This window comes from Phoxinus phoxinus (genome assembly GCF_949152265.1).
Source record: "Phoxinus phoxinus genome assembly, chromosome: 23".
Taxonomy (NCBI): Eukaryota; Metazoa; Chordata; class Actinopteri; order Cypriniformes; family Leuciscidae; genus Phoxinus; species Phoxinus phoxinus.
The window spans coordinates 6,792,568-6,813,739 of NC_136898.1; the positions used below are offsets into that span (position 1 = coordinate 6,792,568).

Sequence of the window (21,172 nt, forward strand, 5' to 3'; positions counted from 1 at the left end):
AAAGGAAAGAAATCGATAATGATAATCAGGCCGAGCCAGGCTGCCCGGGAGCTAAGCTGACGCAATGCTTTTGTGTCGAGGCTCTATTGATCGCAAACATATCTAATGTGTCTTATTAAAGCTGATTAGCCCTGATTTCAGAATATCACACATTTATCTGACTCAGAGATTGACTTTGTTCTTGTCTACATTCACAGTATTGCAGAGGCGGTACTTTTTCATGCTTTCTCCTTCTCAGGGCCTCGCTCTCTTTACTCTTTTACTGCTCGAGCGCTACTCTAGTTAAAGTATGTATCGATTTGTCTGATTGTCCATCGGTTCATCCATCAATACATCTATCCGCACTCATACACAAAAAAAGGCTCAAATTAGAAAAGAGAACCAAAAAGTGAACCACCTAACTTGCTTGTAATTTAACATTCTATCTATCTGTCAGTCCGTCAGTCTGTCTGTCTGTCTGTCTGTCTGTCTGTCTGTCCATCTATGTATCTATCTATCTATCTGTCTGTCTGTCTGTCTGTCTGTTTGTCCGTCCGTCTTTCTATCCATCTCTTTTTTGCAAGGTTCTGGTAGGTGACACTGACCCAGAACAGTGAGCCGAGCAGGTCGAGATCTGCTAGCAGCCTGGATGGCTTGACACTCAAAGCTGCCGTCATCGATCAATTCCGTCCTCTGGATCAGTAGGTGATATTCTCCTTTGCTGTGGTCCCCAATCACATCATAGCGTGGATAACCTGAAACACAAGGTCTTAGGTTTAACATTAAACAATCAAACATAAAAAGCGATGTGAAAATATCCAGTTTGAATTTTTTGGATTTTACTCTTTGTGCTAGAATTGTTAAATTCTATGAAAGTTGCAGGAATGGGTCAAATATTAGAATCACACAAAAAAACAATAGTTTACTGCACAATAAGAGACGAGACTCATTCTGAGTTGGCCTTGAATGTTCTCCAGTCACGTTTACTTCAGTCATGAAAAGAAAAACATAACAAAATACACTCTGTGGTATGACTGAATTAAACTTTGCAACATGCACAACATGCACCTTGACTTCCGACATAGAGGGCTCTATTTTAACGATCTGAAACGCAATTATCAAACGCGAAACGCAAGTAACTTTATGGGCGGATCACGCAAATCTAAAATGGGTTGGTCTGAAGTAGCTTCATTATTCATAGGTGTGGTTTGGGCGTAACGTGAAATAAACCAATCAGAGCTTCCTCTCACATTCCCTTTAAGAGCAGGCGCGCTTGTTCCATGGCAGATTGCTATTATAACGGCGGATTTGGCAGGCGCATGCCAGGAGCGGTTCACAGCCGAGGAGACCGACGTTCTCGTCAGGGCCGTAAAAGACAGAGAAGTGACATTGTATGAGGATGGGAGAAACCCACCCAAATTAGCTTCGGTTAAACAGGCGTATAATAATTTGGGTAAATGTATAAGCTAGATTTATGCCTATTTTTTACACATCTTCATGGACACAACAATGATTTCCCTCGTGTGTTAATATGTTTCTTTGTAATAATGTATGATTTGCAAAAATGAAAACTGCTGCATCTGTTTAGATTAGAGAATCAAAGTGTATGCGCGTTGTTCACACAATGGCCAAGCATGCGCCCTTAAAATACCATACTAACGCGCAACGCGCCACTGTCTTTAGACAAGGTTTTTCCTGGTCAGTGGCGGAATTGTTTTCTAAAACTGCAAAATAGCACCAGGGACCGTTTGCGCCGGAACACGCCTCCTCTTTTCGCTGTTCGCCTATTTATAAGTCATGAAAAGAAAATGTATGTAATTTGCACAAATGTGTATTTTCACAATATTTATTCAAAACTGTAGAAATAATAATTATATATATCTTATGCAACTTTTCTGATGATGTAAAGCTAAATACATATACGTGGCCTTCCGGGTAAGAAAAAAAAAAGGCAACAAAAGTGTCGAATGTGGCATCTTCAATAAAGGATGAATGGTGCTTTTGTAGCTTGGAAAAACTGGAACAACAAAATTGCTACATGATACTCTACTCAAGACAGATGTCTCATTTTTAGTTAATCTCCTCATATCAGCAAACAGATCGCAGCCCCGAGCACGTTCAAATCCGAACATGATCTTGTAAACAGTTGCCATGGCGTGTCTCTGAAACCCTGGTGATCCTTTATATTAAAGACTGTTTGGTTGTCCTGTGCTATCTGGTAATAAGCCCGTATTAGGAATCGATAGTGTCATTACTGCCTTCAGGTTTCCTGCCACTGGATCTTCTTTTGCCTTTTATTTAAGAGCTGTTTTCATTAGGGATTATTGAGGCATACAGGCGCCTCAATAAAGCTCTGATGAATTCCCCAATATGCTTGACTGGATGGCTTCAGACAATGGCTGTCAATTAGAAGAAACAATGTGAAATGACCCTATTAAAGGTAATGAATCCCACCGAAATGGATTCGGCTTCATGTTGGATCAATAGCAGCTGTGATAGAGAGCTGGGACATGGATTTATCACAATGTGGGCATCTCACTGACACTCCAATGGATGGAAGCACGCTTGAAACTTGGCTGAAAGCAGGCAGATCAAAGCTCGGAGCGAGCATACGCGGGAGCTGAAGGGGGAGAGATACACGGAGAGGCATCCTAATCAAGCGTTATGTTAGCTTCAGTCTCTCTGACACAAAATCTGTACCTTCTCAAGCTTTGAGGACACTCGCCCTGAAAAGATATAGATATCTATGTCATATTGATCGCAGGATGTGTCATTTCATCAGTGTGAAACTGCAGGTGATAAAACATGAGACAGATTTTATGAAAACCCGCTAACAACTTGTAAAAATCCACATATTGCTTCACGTTTGAAACAATCAGCAGATTTAGAGCTGCTCTGAACGCTGATATCCATACATATCGGGGCTCTAGTCTAGTTTTAGTTCATTTTACACTTTAGCGAGTGATGTTTTCGTATCCACTTTGAAGGGTAACTTTGTCCAGTTGCCACTGATGGTTAAGTATCACAGCTCTGTACTCGATTATACCACGGTACAATGATATCCAGGAGTCCCTGGACACTAATAAAAGCTCGGAGAAAGACAGACGCAGTGGAAAGGAAAGAAAAGCCCTGAGAGGCTCAATTAAAGAGCTCTGTCCATGACTAAATGCTGCCTGGAGCCATGGCTAAAAATGACTAACTTCTGGAGAAACCCATGTCCGAAATGGAGATCCTTACTATATAGCTTAAAATCACACATCACGAGAGGGCTAAATGAGACCGCAGCTAAAGGCTCAATTTTCAGATATTAATTGCTCGTTTCTTGAAGTGCATACATGAACGCAATCAGCAACTATTGTTAGCGATAATGACCCCTTGATCCAGCAATTATGTGTAACGTTAGCTAAACGGGATCCGATCGCTGTACTTTGAGTTAGATATGAGAATAAATCGATGAATTATGCTTCGCTAGCCAATAAATATTTCAAAGAGCTAACAAGTTCAACTTCAAGTGAGCTGAAGCAAATTTGGAAGTGACATTCAGCAAATGAAAGCTTTAGGGACGGATGTGCAATGCATTTGAATTAGACCGAAGTTTGTTTGGCATTTTGTCTTTAATCTGGCAGTTCATTGCAAATAAAACAGTCAGTAAATGTGGCGCACTGAAGAAAGCGAGTCCGGTAATCATATCTGATTTGTTTATGATTTAAGCAAAGCAACCCCATCGGATTTTGCAAACCTAAAGATTGTCCTTGCATAAGGGAGAAGTTTTGAGAACATTTCAATCCGTTCAACAAATTAATTTGTAAAGCGTGCGAATGTAAAACAGCTGCACTTGCGGCACGTCTCTCTGGGGTTCTGCGGATGATGAAGTGTTTGCCTTAATTAATGATAGAAATGCAATTAATTCTCGATTGTTGCTTTGCTTTGCTCAGTCTGACAGTAATTCTGACAGAAACTTTCTGAAACAAACAGGGAAACCTTCACAACAATCAGAAAAAGTTAGTGGGGGTGGGGGGACGGGAAGGCAAAGCTTCTCTGTAATGTCAGGGAAAGCATTCACAACCTGACAGAATGGGCTGTTGTCCTTCTATTACAGTGCCTAACTGAAGAAAAGACTAGACAAAGAAATGTCTGAGATATTCAGCTTCTCTGTGATGATACAGAAAAGACTGTGGCTGTTTTGCTCAGCAAATGTCTTGACTTCAGGTTTCAGTCTGTAAAGCAGAGCAAAGATTACATTTTTATTATAAAATATAATGTATGTACACAGTACAACAATGCTGTTGATAAAAAAACTGGTTTTAATATATTAATATTTAGATAAATATATATTTCAAATTAAAAAATATGTTTAGTCAATATTTGACCAAAAAAAGTTTGGGGTTGTTAGGATTGATTGGTAGGAAAAAAAATAATACTTTTATTTAGCAAGGATGCATTAAGTTGATCAAAAGTGACAGTAGATGACTTAAGTCATCTCTTTGAAAATTTGAAAGATTGTAGATTATAATTGATAAGACTTTAAAGTGATAAGTGCCTTAAAGGAACACTTCACCCATTTGCATTAGACTTTGTATCTTTAGAAACCCACATTTTCGAATGGTCATGGTTTATTCCCTTATTTTCCCCTGAGATGGGAGAAATAAGGATTTAAGTGTTCCACTTCCTGCTTTTTATGACGCAAAAATCGTCATTTTGCGTCATAAAAAGCAGGAAGTCAAATTTCTTTGAATAAGGGTAAGACTACAAACACTAGCTCATCATTTATCCAGTAGAAGGCGCTGTTCCGCATGTTTTCAACCCGCCCATAGAGGGATCTCACTCACAGAATGTAGGCTACATATAGTGTCAGCCATTCTTTATTTGGAAGCTAAGCTAAAAGTTTCTTATTCTGTGGAGAAAGCTGAGTAGTAGCGGTGACCATCCTCTTTTTCCCGGACATGTCCAGCCGTCGAGATGGTCCAAATTGTCCGGGATTCGGCTTTTGCTTTCTGCAGTCGCATTCATAGTTTACATGCACACCTTTTGTTTCAATCTAACTGAATTCATTCAGATTGGTGAATCTGAATGTAGTGTTTACATGAACGCTAAACAAGTGATCGTTTGATGTGCGTTTTAACATTGCTAGGAAAATTCCCGCTCCTCCGTGAGAGATACGAGACCGGTGCGTGCGTCTCACAGGCGCCGGCGCCGCTCATCAGTAATCACGCCACCGGGCTCGCATCGTTCTCCGCGGCCGTCAGTCTCGTTCCTGCTCGTCACAGTAAACATGAGGAATGGCGACTGAAGAATGCAAAAGCCGAATCCTGGACATTTTGGGCGACATCAAAATACTGGGCAGACTCACGGAGACTCACTAGTAGCATAGCCTTGTTGTTTACTGCGATCTCTTACCGGTAGGCGTGGCCTCCTAGGCCAGCGAAGCAAGTGCATTCTGGGAGTTGTTGTCTTTCATCCCCATGAGCCAAAAATACATTTTCTGGCTTTTCTCAGTCTAGAAGGCTCCAAATTCAAAAATAATTTCACATTTCTTCTACATAAATGACCAATTTTAAATACACATTCATCTTTCCAGAGGTGAAGTGTTCCTTCAAAACACGCAGCATTATTCAATGTGTAATTTCCACTAAATCAGGAAGACAGGGCAGGACTTATTGAACAGCTCCTCCCCTTTTTTAAATGGCCAATGGCGTTTAGTTTATATTACAGCATGGCCAGAGCTGCCGAGCTCGGTAAAGCCGCAGTTTCCTCCTAATCTCCTCCATACAATATAGCATTCTGTGCAGAATTCAAATCGATCTGATTCGATTTCTTGCCTGCGCATATGATCCACTCTGTGTAACGTGTCTCTGGACCGGAGCAGACTGTGTGCGCCCCAAACTAGACTTCATTCGCCCCATTGAAAAGCATATTTACATTTTCTGAATCGTTCCCCATCCTTTATATAGTGCAATATAGTGCCATTCACCATGTAGAAAATAGTAAATGTGTGAACAAGTAACCAATTTTAGCAGCAGCTTCAGCGTCTATTTACAATATAGGGAACGAGATGCTTTAGATTCTAGATAGCATTTGATTGGACAGAAAATCTGATGAGAAGCTGAAGTGCAGAGTGATGTCATCAAAATCACTGATCCATATTGGCGGAAGTGAGAGAATGTTGAATGCTTATGTCTTCTAAAGGTGTTTTGGTCATTTTTGGAGCACACTAGTTTATAGGTAACAGTAAGGTGAACATGTTCATCCTAAAAGCCCAAAAATACAAAATTTTGATTTCATGGGGACTTTAAGTCTAGACTTTATAGCCATTGATTGCAGGCTACTTTATATATCTTAAATTGCAATTATGGAATTATATGAAATTATAAATTAACTGCAATTATGTAATCAACCAATTGCACACATGTGGATGACCATCTACGGTGGCAACTGATAAATAAAGAAATAAGCCATGAGAGGTAGAGTTATTTCACCGCAGGTTAGGCTACGAAACAGACCGCAGCAAAATCTCTTACCTGACAGGTCTCGGTTGACCCCTAGAGCGAGACCGTCTTTGACCCACAGCACCATGCCATGATATCCAGTGATGGAGCACGGCAGGGTCACGGGTTGCCCGGCTACTACCACCAGGTCATGGGGCTGCTGGATAAACACAACGCAGCTTCCTAAAACAGAGAGGAAAGAGAGAAAGAATGAGCCAGGGAGGTCACAATTATAAATCATCAAATACAATTTGTCAGAGCTCACTGCCCCTGCCAGAGGATTTACAAAAAACAGCCTTTTACTTGAGGATCATTATTATGGCTCTAGTAAATCTACTCCAACCCCTCAAAACTCACTTTGAAGAGTAAATCTATAAATTTCAACTTTATGTCACTGGAATCCTTAATAAAGTGCACTGACACACAGAAGTACGAGTAGGTGCCTCACAGTTAGTAAAGCTGAACATGACACTGCTGAGATCCACAAGACTGCAGCATCTGCACCATAAATCAGCTCGCGGCTCGCAGCCGAAGCTCCTCAAACTCCGCGAAACTCTTAGCAGGCAAAATAACTTCCCTGACGTCAAACTCCGCCAGTGCCGGATGACAGGCTCAGTGGTGCTCTGGAACGGACGCTCGCAGACGGCTGTTCACCTTGAAGTCTAATAGAATGAGCTACAAATGAAAAAGTGCCCTGAAGGTAAGCAGTCTTCAATACGGGAGGTGAAAAGTATGTGTTACCTTTCTCATTAAATTGTAGAGAGAGAGAAAGACCGAGTTATTTTTTGCCATTCGGGAAAGCGGATAACAGCGTCAATAGAAAGCGAATTTGTATTTCTCTGAGAATATTATTCACAGAATATTCTCTAAGAAAAAAAACATCTCGCCCTTTCAAGTCGCTTTCCCTCACCTTTTTTGGTCTTTTAATGTGAAAACAGTTGACACATCAGAGAAACGGAGGAGGCTTGTGCGTCTCCCGAGACCACTTTGGTCGATTTTTGTCTTAAATTCAATAAAGTGCAGCTCTGCGAGGTGCATCTTTCATAAACAGCGCTTGGCCTACCACTGATGTGGCAGGATTTCTGCGGGACAGCGCTGTAACACAGCCGAGATGCCAAGCTTATTGTTCTCTCTGTATGCTGCTGTCTACAGTAATTTAGCTGTTTAAAGTCAACACCAATTCTCACATATGATCTTAGTTCTGTTAAAGTATAAAAAAAACATCAAAGCTTAGCATTAAACTTCTTTTGTTTGTCGAAACATGTTGAGGATGATGAAAGGTGTTTATAGCACAGCCCACAGGATCTTTGCACTTTAATAATGAAGGTCTCAGTTGTTTGTCATTTAAATAGCACCTTTGCTTCTGAGGTTTCACCTAATATTACTTGTGAGCAATAAAAATAGACACAGGTGATAAACTAGCCCCTGTTTACACCTGCCTGGTATTGCTGTAAGATGAGATTTGGTCGATCGGATCACAAGTCCTGATTTCTTCAAGGGGAGAGTCTATGGGTGGGTAAATGTACAGTATGTACTTCAGAGCTTACGATCTAATGGACAAAATAAGCTCACGTAATTTACACGACAGTAAAAACATTTATACATTTCTTTAAAAAGAAACATTAAAATAAAAAAACAAATATAATAAAATAAAATACAAAAAAAATACAAAACAATATTTTACAATATTACTGTTTTTACTGTATTTTTGAACACATAAATGCAGCAGTGGTTAGAATTCAGAAACATCAAATAATCTTAACGACCCCAAACTTTTGAACGGTAGTGTAACTGCACATATCTGTGAAAAAAAAAAAAAAAAACTTGTTATTTTATATTTAATTTGGTCATTTTAGTGAAGAATTTCACATACAATACTCACAATAGTTTGTGAGTTAAACCAATATTGTTGTATTCTAGTTGAGAACTTTCAAAAGACTTAAGCCGTTTTTCCGCCGTCTGGCCAAAACGTTCTCGTTGCTTAACCATTTTATTCAGTGCAGATCTGGCCCAGCTTTCGAAAGTGGTGTAGTCGGCAGGCGTAGCCGTAGCAAAAGTTAAGCGTTTTAAAACGAAAACGCACTGGTGTAAACAGGGCCTTATACTCACCTTCATGGTGTTCTTGACCCATTTGATCATCATCAGAACTTATTTCCCTAAACCTCAACTGTCAAATCTCATTTGTGTTTATTCAAATATGGCACATGACAACAGATCAAGTTTGAGTAAGTACGAAAGAGATGAGAGCTCATTTTGACTGCTTTTATGGTGCTATTTTGACATATTTAGAGGTTGTGTCCACCCTACCCACTATCATTGTATTGAAACGAACACTGTAAACATTCAGCTAAACATCTCCTTTTATGTTTACACAAATATAAAGAAACAATAATTGCATTTTTTAAAACTATTAATTCAAAGAACGATGGGGTAAGAGTCAAGAGAAGAGCACAGCCCATGATACCCACACTATTCAATGTTTCTGAGTTCCCTTGACATTTTAAACACTTATGAAACTGACAGTGTACAATGATGAAATGTCACAGACAGCCCCCCAGCAACGAAGTAATAAAAATATTCAAGGTTTACGAACACATGCAAATTTCATTAAAAGTTTATGTTAGAGATGAGTGGGAATGTAAATATTATGTATCTGCAAGAACTTCCAAAAGCGGCAGCGTTTAGAACAGCTTCTCACCTCTGATCTTGCTGAATATGTGAACGTTTTACAAAGATGTTGCCCAGACTTTCCCCACATGCAGTGTAAAGACAATCACAACTAATGAACAGCACTGCTGCCAGAGCTTTTGCGTTGGACTCCGACTAATCACACAGTTAATAGGGAAAGTTTTAAGGAGCCTTTCTAAAGGATGTTTCTAAAGATGTGTGGTTGTTTGCATTACTTGAACTGAAAGTTGCATCTACATGCATGTCAAAAGTCATCCGCAGACACTTTGAACGAATGCAGAACAAGTGATTCAGTGCTTTTGCAACTTAATGCATGACCTACAGTATGTGCACTTTTGACTGACCGAATCTAAGGGCATTTTATGTAAATTTTTAAGACCCACACATAATCACTGATCTTCTTCTAAAGGTCTGTTCACAGGGCGATAACTATAATGATAAAGATATCGTTTTAACAATCGTTCTAAATGTAAAAGAATAGCAGAGTCCACACCTACCGTCCATACCGTTAACGGAAAAGAAAAAATATATAATTGGAATCACTTTTACAATCCTTTTTTCCAGCTGATGAGTGATTAAAACATTGACAGAAATCAGAATCCATCCTTTTTTAAAGAGCTCGGGCATTTAAAGGGGACATGACATGAGAAAAAAAGTGCTTTGATCTTTTGGCATATACGAGGTCTTTGTAGCATGAAAACATCCTGCAAGATTCATAGCTTAAAATGTCCTCCTCATTATAAACAAAAAAGCTACTGTAGTTTGGATATTGTGGGATTAGTGACATCACACAGGCAAATACATGTGCATATGATTACAAAGACATTGATAAATAGAGTGACAGATCACTCTAAATTGTAAAGTGGAGTCATGCATTTTCTGTAAAGCTGCTTTGAAACGATGTGTATTGTGAAAAGCGCTATACAAAAAAATGTGAATTGAATAGTTTACATCGCACAACTGACATTTTCCTACACCAGATGCGAGCGTTGCATCGCGTTAAAAGCAAATAGAACATTATAATCACTAATTCGGTCTAGATACAATATGCAGATGCGTATAATGTTTCTGACACGCGCTTGAGTCTGCCGATCAAGAGGACAAATGGAAAAGTAAATGGAAGTAAATGGAAGGAACTTTTTCTTTGACACGTCCTGTTCAAACAGCTCATTTGCTAATTTCTGAAAAGACTTCAGAAGGATACCAGCATCTGGAACAAGCGGATGGTTTATGTTTAATGGCATCATGGATCGCTTCTGGGGATTATATGTTTGTTCGGAGCATTTGACTGCAGATTGTTTTGTAATGGAGAGTTAAACAGATAAAGCAGCCAAATGTATTGGATCTGACAGCAGCTGCAACACAAACAACAATTAAACAATTTCATGATGCTTTGTCTGTGGGCATTGATACCTTTTTCTATTCAATGACGTTAGCCAAACATAACATTTGCCGTCTACTGACAACCCTTAAAGAGGCCAGCCCTTAAAAACTGATCATTTTTAGGCACAGGATTAGAATGAAGGTTGACATGTTTTTTCTTTCTGTCATATTATATATATATATATCATTATAAGTGAACCTCAAGGAACATTAAAATATGTAAAAAAACACACTAATATAGTTATCATTATAGTTATCGTTCCTGGTGTAAACAGGGCTTAACAGATGCTAAACAATAAATACACCTCACCATCTTTATCCAACGTGTCACAGAACCTTTTGTTTATGAGAGCCAGTAGTTGTGCATCATGAAAGCAGACCAATATCCACAGCAGGGGCTCTGGGAACCATGGACACCTCTAATGAGAGCCACAAATAGATAAATAAATCCAATCATTACATTCAGAGGTTTGGCGCATCCCTTCGCAGTGGGCAAAGCACCCCAAGTCAAATCTAGACAAATGAATTTTGTTATTGGATTCCTGTGGTTCCATTTCCTGGACACAGATTTAAATATCACTCCCAGAAGACGTCAATTCTGAGCGTAACAAAGGGAGAGAAAAACAGCATGCAGGCAGGGCATTGAACGCTCTCAGAGAAAAGAAACCAAGCGAGAATGTGAGTGAGAGCAAGATGACAGGGTCAAGATGACAAGATCAACATATAAGATTGATTGAGTTTATTGTATTATTGTCCAGGGTATCATTTCAAGAAGTCTGAATTGTCTGCCCTGTAGAAGTGAAATTGCATACAGCGCAGCACATGATCTACTAAACCGCTTTGCAAAAAAAAGTAAAGACTTTTGTTTTGTTTTATGATTATTAAATATAATCATATTATTACGTTTTTAGAATAACTAGCACCTATAAATTGTGTACAATAGGAGCAGGGATATGTATATTTTTAACAATTTTATATGTGTATATTCACTAGTATTCAAAAGTTTTTAAATAAATTAATACTTCTATCATCTATCAAGCAATGAAGGATTGAACTGATCGATCGAGAGAGAGAGAGAGAGAGAGAGAGAGAGAGAGAGAGAGTAATGATTGCTGATGAATTGCGGACAATAAGACAGGGGACATTTACAATGAAAGTAAATAGGGTCAATCTTGATTGCCACTTGCTTTTTATGTTCATCCTGAACGAATCGGATCCGTGAAATAATTAGGATTTTATTAGGTGGATTTAGGATCTGTCTGAATATCTTACCTGTGGAAGAGCAGAAGCAGCTTTATTTAACTGTGGCTATGGAAGCTAAAGGGTCAGCTGAGAGGAGCAAAACGCCTGCAGTAAACAGTGTCAGCAATTTATGCCTGAGTGCTGCTGATGCTACAGCTCATTAAAAAACGGCCCTCTAGCATCCTTACCACCTCGAGAGAGAGAGAGAGAGAGAGAGAGAGAGAGAGAGAGAGAGAGAGAGAGAGAGAGAGAGAGAGAGAGAGAGAGAGAGAGAGAGAGAGAGAGAGAGAGAGAGAGAGAGAAATGGAAGAGCCTTTTGTGCAAGAGGCAATCAGCTCTGTTGTCTTGTTGTCAAAGGACTATTTTACCACAGTGCTTCAGCTGTGTTTAGAAATTGCGTGTCATAAGCCTCCAATGGTATGGTGAAATTGGTCAAAAGCCGAAGAAAACAAGATTGCTTTATTGTTATTCTTCGAACATTCCCATGCCTAACATCAATGCAAGATGAGAAAAGCAAGCAGCTACCTGAGGTATGGAAACAGGTGGCTGATTAATCTAGTGTGCAACGGAATTATTACAAACGACTTTCTTCACGGTCCACAAAAAACGTGAGCTGTTAAAATGGCTCGTCATTATTGAGGATTATTCTGATTTTATACAACGGACAAAGGTTTGGTTTGTCATTTTTGAAAGAAGTCTCTTATGCTCACAAAGGCTGCATTCATTTGATAGAGATCAAAATACAATAAATAACGTTTATTATCATTACTCTGGTCTTCAGTGTCACATGATCTTTCGGAAACCATTCTAATATGCTGATTTGGTGCTCAGTTATGATCAATTATTACTCAAGAATTAAAATGTGTGTCATGATTCTGCCATCATGTCCTTGTTTTTCCTGGTCTTGTGGCAGGATCATGGCAGACCCATGTTTTGTGTACAAGCGCATGGCCTGTTTGGGCCATGTGCTTGTGTTGTCTCGTTATGTAACCCCGCCCCCTTGTTATCAGCCTCTTGTCATTATTACCTAGTCAGTGTTACCTGTTACCTAGTCAGTGTCCCCTGTTCCCCTCATTAGTTTCTCCCTTTTTAATCCCCATGTGTTTGCTGTCCTGTGCCGGTTCATTGTCAATCATTGCGTGTTCATCTCTGTGATAGTCTTGTGAGTACTTTGTCTGTATCCTGTTTAATGAGAATTGTGAGTTTGTGTTGCTGTTTGTTAGTCTAGTTATCAGTCAAGTCTTAGTGTAGTTTGTCTTTGCTTTTGCCCTCCAGTCCTGTTTTGCCCCCTCGTGGGTTTTGTTTTCCCTGTTTTCTGTTATTATTAAACCTTGTGTGTTTGCATATTGTCTGCAATTGGGTTCATCCTTCCACTTCATAACAATGTGTTCTTTTTATTATCAATTTTGAAAAATTATAAATGTTTTTACTGTCTCTTTTGATTGAGTGCATCTTGAATAAAATTATTAATTAATTTTTAAATCTTACCTCAAACGCTGAAAGCACACATTAATGCTTTCCAAAAAATAATCCTGTACTGGAAAATATAAACAAACCAAAATAATAATAATAAAAAAAAAAATATGGAAGCATCATAAAGCAGTACTTTCAGCTTTCACACGGCTGATATGTCCTGCACAGGCCCACCAACAAAAATAAGACTGCGACTTGTTCCGCTAAAGACTGCCTTGAAAGATTGGGAGTAGTTTTTGAAAATATTGTGCAAAATTGCACTTGCTTTCAAGGATCGAGAGCTCTCCCATATCAGAAAATAGGTTCGGCTGGCCTGGCCCTCGCCACTCTAAGCAAAAGACATCGTGCACGACAGAAGTGGAACATGAATCACTTTGATTCCTGGATTGATTTCTCAACTGAGTCTTCAAAACTCACAAATTCAAAACCGAGCTGTTAGCCAAGAGAAATCAGAAGGCCTCCAATTCCACCCAGACCTCTCTGCTCTTCAAAAGATGGACATGGTCTGAATCTTTCTGCCACGAAATCCAATACCGCAGAAATCACTGCTCAGTACATTGCATGAGTTGGATTTGCCCAATGAAATAAACATGAATCTGCACAGTATTTATTGATCTTCATTATGAGTTTGTATGATTGCTGAAGAAGCATTTTTCTTAACTAACCTGTACTTCAAAGCAATTACAAACTCTCAGTGCAACCTTGAAACACGAAAAGACACAAAGAATAATAAAGCCAAAGCTGCTTTCAGATCTTTTTGCCTGGCTCAGGGATCATGGATCGTGGCCTTGTTGGGAGGAAGACTGATTTCCACTGAAAGTTCACAATAATCAGTAACTATAGTTCAGGAAAGGGTTTGTTTGTTGTTTGTTGAATTAAATATGCCTCAATAGGTCATTTAACATGGTGAAAATATTTGATATGCACCAATGTATCCGGAAAGACTTCAAAAAGAGTCCATCAATACAGAAAACCAGACTGATCAATGACATGCGCACACACACACACACACACACACACACACACACACCCCTCTGAGGAAAATAAAAGTGTTTTCACTATGGATTGACAATCTGGAGTGACAGAGAAGAAGTTATTTCTTAGGGGAGATGATATCTTGTTTGGAGAACCAGATTAGGTTGTGTTGTGAAGATGATCAATTCTGTCAAGCTGTCTAATTCCCTTCTCTTGAAAACTCAGAGGCCTTTTAAAGACCAATCTAAAGCCCTTTTAAAGACCAATCTAAAGCCCAGTCATGCTGAGAAACGGTCCACATATATGAATGTCGAATACTTTTCTAAAGGACAAAGGCACTTTCCATGAATATGTTACATTTTAAATGCAAATATAGCTAGTATTACTCACATCAAATGTCCCCCTTAAAATGATGATTTCTGCATGTCTCACCTCAGAGGTTTGAATTGTTAGACTTTAGTATGAATTAAAATCATACAATCATTATCAAAAACATATTTAACAGTGTGCCACATTTAGCATTGAACACTACATTCCTTGAATTTGTACATATTTTTTTAAGAATGGTGGAAAGACCATTGAATAATTGACCTGCTGAATACATTTTCTCATAAAATTTTCTCAATTTTTATACAAATTATACATTTTCTTATAAAATTTTCTCAATTTTTATACAAATTATATAGACTACATTCCTCCAACTCAACCATTCAGTCCTGTCAATGACATTTTTATAATCAAAAATGATCACATATTTTAAAGATTAAACAGCCCATATGAAATTTAATTGGACCTCCTTGGATTTACAGCCTACAGTTGTGGTACAGAATCATTGCCACCCCTGATAAATATGATCAAAGTTGGCTGTAACAATAAATCTAACCTTTCATTGAAGTAAAAGAATTGAAAGTGGGGGAGAAAACTCAAGTTCTGATGTGCAGCAAAATATTTTTGAGTGGCTGTAGGAAAATAGCTAAAGCATTAAAAATGCACATTTTCACCATCAGGGCAATAATAATTAAGTTCCAATGAACTCAAGATGTTACGAATCTGCCTGGAAGAGGACGTGTCTATATTGTCTTGATGCACAGCGAGGAGGAAAGTTTGAGTGGCCAAAGACTCCATGGATCACAGATGGAGAATTGCAGAGATTAGTTGAGTCTTGGGGTCAGAAAGCCTAAAATTTTTTTTAAAAACCCTACATCACCATATGTTGTTTGGGAGAGTTTCAAGAAAAATCCTCCTCGCTCATCCAAAAATAAACTCCAGCATATTCAGTTGTTAGACACGACTGGAACTTCAAAAGGGACCCGGTTATATGGTCAGATGAAACTAAAGAAAGAGCTTTTTGGCAGCAAACCCACCAGATGGGTTTAGTGCAAACAGGGATAAAAAGTACCCCTTGCCCTCGGTTAAATATACTGCTGGATCTTTAATGTTGTGGGCCTATTTTTTAGCTGGAGGTAATCTTGTTCAGATACATGTTATCATGGATTCTAGTAAATACCAACAGATAAAAAAAATCAAAACCTGACGGCTTCTGCTAGAAATTTTACAATGAGCCATAGTTGTATCTTCCATCAGGACAACGATCCACAACAACCATCAAAATCAACACAAAAATGTGTCACTGAGCACAGAATGAAGGTGCTGCCATGACCGTCCTAGTTCCCTGATCTGAACCCTACAGATAATGAGTGGGCTGAACTGAAGAGAAGAAGCACCAACATGGATCTGGGAATCTGATGGATCTGGAGAGATTCTGTATGGAGGAATGATCTCTGATCTCTTGTCTGATCTCCAAACTCATTAGGCATTATAGGAGAAGACTCAGAGCTGTTATCTTGGATAGGAGGTTGCAAAAAGTATTGATTAAAAAGGGTGCCAATAAGTATGGCCAACATGTTTTGGATAAGAACATTTGGTTCCACTTTATTTCGATAGTCCACTTTAGACATTCTACTAACTATAAGTAACTTTTCAACTACATGTCAACTAAATCTCATTCGAGTATTAGTAGACTGTCAGTAGACTGTTAGGTTAGGGTTAGGTGTTAGGGTTCAGGTTAGGAGAACAAGTTGACTTGTAGTTGCCAAGTTACTTATAGTCAGTAGAATGTCTATCTAGGGACCAACAAAATAAAGTGTTAGCAGATATTAAGCAGACAGTCTCCTAATACTCTAATGACATTAGTTGACATGTAGCTGCAAAGTTACTTATAGTTAGTAGAATGTCTAAAGTGGACTATCGAAATAAAGTGAAACCAAATGTTGTTTATCTCATAATGTGACCCCCCCCCCCCACCCCCACACACACCACACACCACACACACACCACTTTCAATACTTTTACTTCAATGAAAGGTTAGATTTTTGCGATTTTTTTTACTTGAAAGATTAAAAAGTTAAACAATGCTATTTTACAGCCATCTTTGATAATAATTACCAGGGGTGCCAATAAGTCTGACCACAACTTTCATTGACCAACCAACCAATGAATGAATGTGATATAAGTTTATGAAAAAACACAAAAGTTACTCAAAATTAGCCATTTTTTATTTCATTGTTTTTTAATATTTAATATTAGAACAGAAATTTATATAAAATTGAACTTGATCTCCTGGCATTAACCACCTTTCACTGACCATTACATAAATAAATTCAGGATTTGTTTTTTGCAGGTCTATTCATGGAAAAGTGCCAGATATGGAAACAAGCTTCTGTCGAGAGTTGAACACTGAATTCCTAATTCGACTGCTCTTCTGACAGATAAGATCAAAACAGGTGAATCTGAACATCAAAGTGTACAAAATTAGACCAGGGTCTAAATTAAAAATTGTAATTAGAAACATTATGGTAATTTGCGAAGCATTCTCATATGCAAATCACACAGCAAACCGCTAGGCAAATAAGTCGTTCCGCTTAAGGAGTTAATGATTATGTGTTTGTGACATTTATTGCATCTTTATTTTCACGTACAGTTTTTGTTTTCTGTAGGAGGTTTATGTGTTTATACAGTCTTACCAGCAATGCTAAGAACCAGCCCGGTGGTTTTGTTTGGCTGCGGTGGCGTCTCAGGGAGCTCCAACTGCTCTTGTGTACGGTGAGGGCACGGTTGAATGTAAACTCAAGGCCTCCTGCGCTCCTGCCTGATTCAGCCACCCCCTCTGCCCTGCGGGCTGCCCAGGGCAATAATCCTGCTGCCTGACACTCAAAGAGCTTCACGGGCTCCTGCTCCCTTCACCATCGGCTCCACATTCACTCACAGAACTCTAAAGCAGCCGCAAGGACACATCCACACATACATAACATAAGCACACACACCGAGAACGAATTTAACACAAGGCCTGGAACGCTGATTTATTCTTTACATAGTTGATAATTGTCCTTAAATTATGAAGGGGGGGGGGGGGGGGGGGGGTGGAGGTGAGGCGAGGACGTGTTAGAATCCTAAAGGAATTTGTCAGACTTTAGCTTGCAAATTACTTTTTAGGGCAGAGCAGAGGCTGGCAATTGTCACACACTGAGATGACAAGCGATAATTGCGGTTTTAACATTGCCGTAAAGCCAATCCAACGAAAAAAAGAAAGAAAAAGAGACAGAATCTTACATTCTCATTAGCGCCAGTGTTTGGGCCCCAGTCCCGAACAGGCAGGGCAGCCCGAGCACCAACATGGCTAATTACTGTGGGAACCTGGGACCACAAACTCTGAAGAACTGCCTCACCTCTAAGCAGCAGTGGAAACTTGAGCATTTCCAGTATACGTCTCCTGTATGGCACGGCACCTACTCCTAATAAAACACCAAATCGTCTGACAAGCAATTTCTCAAAGCACCTTTATGTCCGCAATTACTCACTGTGTGACATCTCGGCCCTCATATTGCATTAGCACATGGCTTGGCACCGTTGTGCGGCTCTGGGGAAAACAGAAAGGTGCAGGGCAGCCTCAACTCATCATGCTGGGCTGCGTTCGTATTCGATATGTATGAACTCTGAATCAGGTGCATGTTTTTTTGCCCTGGGAACCCATGCGCGCCCGTTGTAGCATGTGATTCACGTTGCGACGTGTCTGGCGTCCCCACCTGCCGGCCTGCCACTTAGGAAGGGCGAGTCGCACTGAATTACTTCAGCTCCGTGAAGTGCTGCTGCCCAGAGGAGGAATTCAACTTAAGCTCAGGATCGGGTGAATTACGGCACCAACAGTTTGCTCGCCACTACGTCACTCCAGCAGAACTAATGGAGCTAATCTGCAGTTTAAAGGTCGAATCGGGGAAGATTACAGTGTAGTCTTGAACTGACAGCCTGACCTTATCATGACTAATGGCACTGTGCCTATCAACACCTGGCTGGAACAGCATGCTTTTACCTGAGCGCTATATTGTGACAGAGATGTTTGATATTTATACTGGAAAGTGTGATTATCAGGTAGGGCAGGGGGTTCCAAACCCCCTTTTTTTTCACTTTGAGCACACACAATTTCTACAGACATGCAACATGTAATTCAACATATAACACATTTAAAATGTAAACACATACAATCTATTCCACTTTACTGCAACGCTGCAATCCTGCAGATTTAAAGTTTGAGTTCTTTTAATTCAGCAAGTAAGTCATGCAGCAACTTATAAATCTTCTATTGGTCATACATTTCTATTGATCAGATTTCACCACAGTTAAACTTTGTAATGCAGCAAATTAAAAAACTTTTTCACTTGAGCTTCCGTTTCCGGTCTCCTGCATTTGCATGCGTTTGAAAGGAAGTCAATGGAATGAAAAGTGAAGTGTTATTGTGCCACTCTGAAAAACTGTATTATAAGCTGCACGCGTATAAATGAACACAGTGCCACTCTTCAATCTAAAAAACATGCAGTGCAACAGACAATATACTTCAAGAAGTAGCCTTTGATTTGATTAAACACATTATTATTTTATTTCGAATAACTACACTGACCCATTTGTTTATTTTATGTCACATTCGATTTAATTCATTGGCTTTTCATTAACTCCCAAACCCCCATTTGGGAAACCCTATCAACGCTAAGTGTTGCACACAAAATACACTGACAAACTGCTGGGATGTTCAGAGGAAGCTGTGTTTGTGTATCCATATGGGAAAAGAGAAATTAAAGCTTTGGCGGTGAACTGGGCTCCTCGAGTGCTCTGTTTTGTGAGATTCCGCTCAAATGTCAATGGGGATGCGGTGGCAAGTTAAGTAATGTGTCCCTTGCAGCTAAAGCAGACAGGCAGTGACACTGCCATGGCTCTCCTGTACTCACCTGGCCCGGGCAGATTCATAACCCTGTGTCTAATGGAAATGTCAGAAGTAGCTTTTGAGCAACAGTTACGCGCCCCTCCCAGTGCGCACGCACATGCGACAGGCTGTGTCACAACCAGACTGCTCTCTCGTCTCTGACACACCATGTTGGTAGCAGCCCTGCCTTCTCCCTCAATAAACAATCCCCGACAATGTGGGAACAGAGACCACCCGCCGCGAAAACAACGTGGGATTGAGCCTAGTTTTATCTCACGACTCAAAATAGCTTCCATCTCTGAAACCGCGCTCAGGTGCCCTGTCAGCTTCCTGCAATGCCGAACGGCTCGTAGAGAAAGAATTAATACAACAGCGTCTGAGTGGGTCACAATCAAAGCACACTTGCAAACACTGTTTGGGAATAAACTTTGAGCCGCGCATCCACGGGAGGAGCGGAACTCCCTGTGGACAGATACAGAAAGAGAGATGAGCTTTCTGTTGCTGGAATGCGGAAAGACATTCATAGAAACGTTTATATTTACAATCATTCACATATCCTGGCTAATCCAGTGAGTTCTTTCAATAACAGCATTCGTAGCGCATTTAACTTCTGTAATGTGACAAGTATAAAATAGAATATTCAGTGGAAAAAGAATGTGATTTTAATCATTTGTTTAATCATGGGATTTAAGAAGATGTGGTGAAACATGCTAAAGCTATACATGCTAAGCTAACTTCAGAATATCTAAAACCTCTGGCTGTTCTTAGTGAATCAAAAACCACACCGTGCAAAAGTGTAGTCTAATTCATGAACAAATTACTCTAATAAAGAGGTTATTTTATGGTGAATCAAAAAAAAGTGTTGGCAAACAGTGCAGTGCCATTCACCAACACATTTCTGTTATGAGCCACAATTTCTTGTGAATCATTCAAAAATTATTTGGATTTGCCGTTTGACTGATTCTACCATTTGAATCAGTCTGACGGACTCTCCACTGAACGGTTTACTGAATCAACAAGTTATCATTACGAGAACATTGTATTATCAAACACATTCATGTGTAAGAAAGCTGAATCAGAATCAAATCAAATCAGGAAATCAATACCCATAACCTAATAACAACGTCCACTGATTAACTGTGTGCAGACAAGAAACAGTTTTGATGCCATGCTGTCTAAATATCATTCAAATGCACTAAATGATTTTACAGCAAAGCTTGTTCGGTTGGCCTGTGAGAACAACTCAGCTGCCAAACAAATCAATGCAGCCCAGCAGATCCCTGATTTTAGGTTATGCAGGTGTCTGTGGAATTCAATGTTGTTTGTGCAGGCTTGCGTGTGTCTTTTTTTTCTGTGTGTGTGCGTGTATGTATATGTGCCTGATGCGTGTGGAATGATAGCAGGTGATTCAGAGAGAGAGAGAGACTGCACAGAAATTATAGCTCAGAACAGCCTCCAATTGCCATCAGGGACTTTGTAAGTCAGCAATTAGAAACACACATTTCTGTGATTAGTTGAAACTCAATGGGGCCAGCAATCATGTCACAGTGAATCCTGTCAGACGCACAATCTCTTCCACTCTCAGGTTAAAGAAAGGCCGCTAATCACAGCAGACCACACACACTGCACAAGACACTTTCACTTTTCTTTATATTGAGTTGGAAATAACTTGGCAAAAAAAAAAAAAAAGGGGGGG

The 21,172-nt window shown here is 39.6% G+C and overlaps 2 protein-coding genes across 8 annotated transcripts in view; both read right to left on the reverse strand.

Annotated features, from left to right (window-relative positions):
• The window catches only part of smfn (small fragment nuclease), a 200,105-nt gene that overhangs the window by 69,473 nt on the left and 109,460 nt on the right, over nucleotides 1–21,172 (reverse strand). The gene's annotated exons all lie outside the window — the stretch shown is intronic.
• The window catches only part of kirrel3a (kirre like nephrin family adhesion molecule 3a), a 157,872-nt gene that overhangs the window by 45,280 nt on the left and 91,420 nt on the right, over nucleotides 1–21,172 (reverse strand). For 4 of the 7 annotated variants that reach the window (XM_079598955.1, XM_079598957.1, XM_079598956.1 and 1 more), the window contains 2 exons: nucleotides 6,498–6,647; nucleotides 585–734 (listed from right to left, as the gene is read on the reverse strand). In XM_079598955.1, coding sequence (XP_079455081.1) covers nucleotides 585–734; nucleotides 6,498–6,647 — 300 coding nt within the window. Of the gene's footprint in view, nucleotides 1–584; nucleotides 735–6,497; nucleotides 6,648–7,903; nucleotides 7,971–21,172 lie in introns of all 7 variants that reach the window. The other 3 variants (XM_079598953.1, XM_079598952.1, XM_079598954.1) reach the window with 1 other exon arrangement.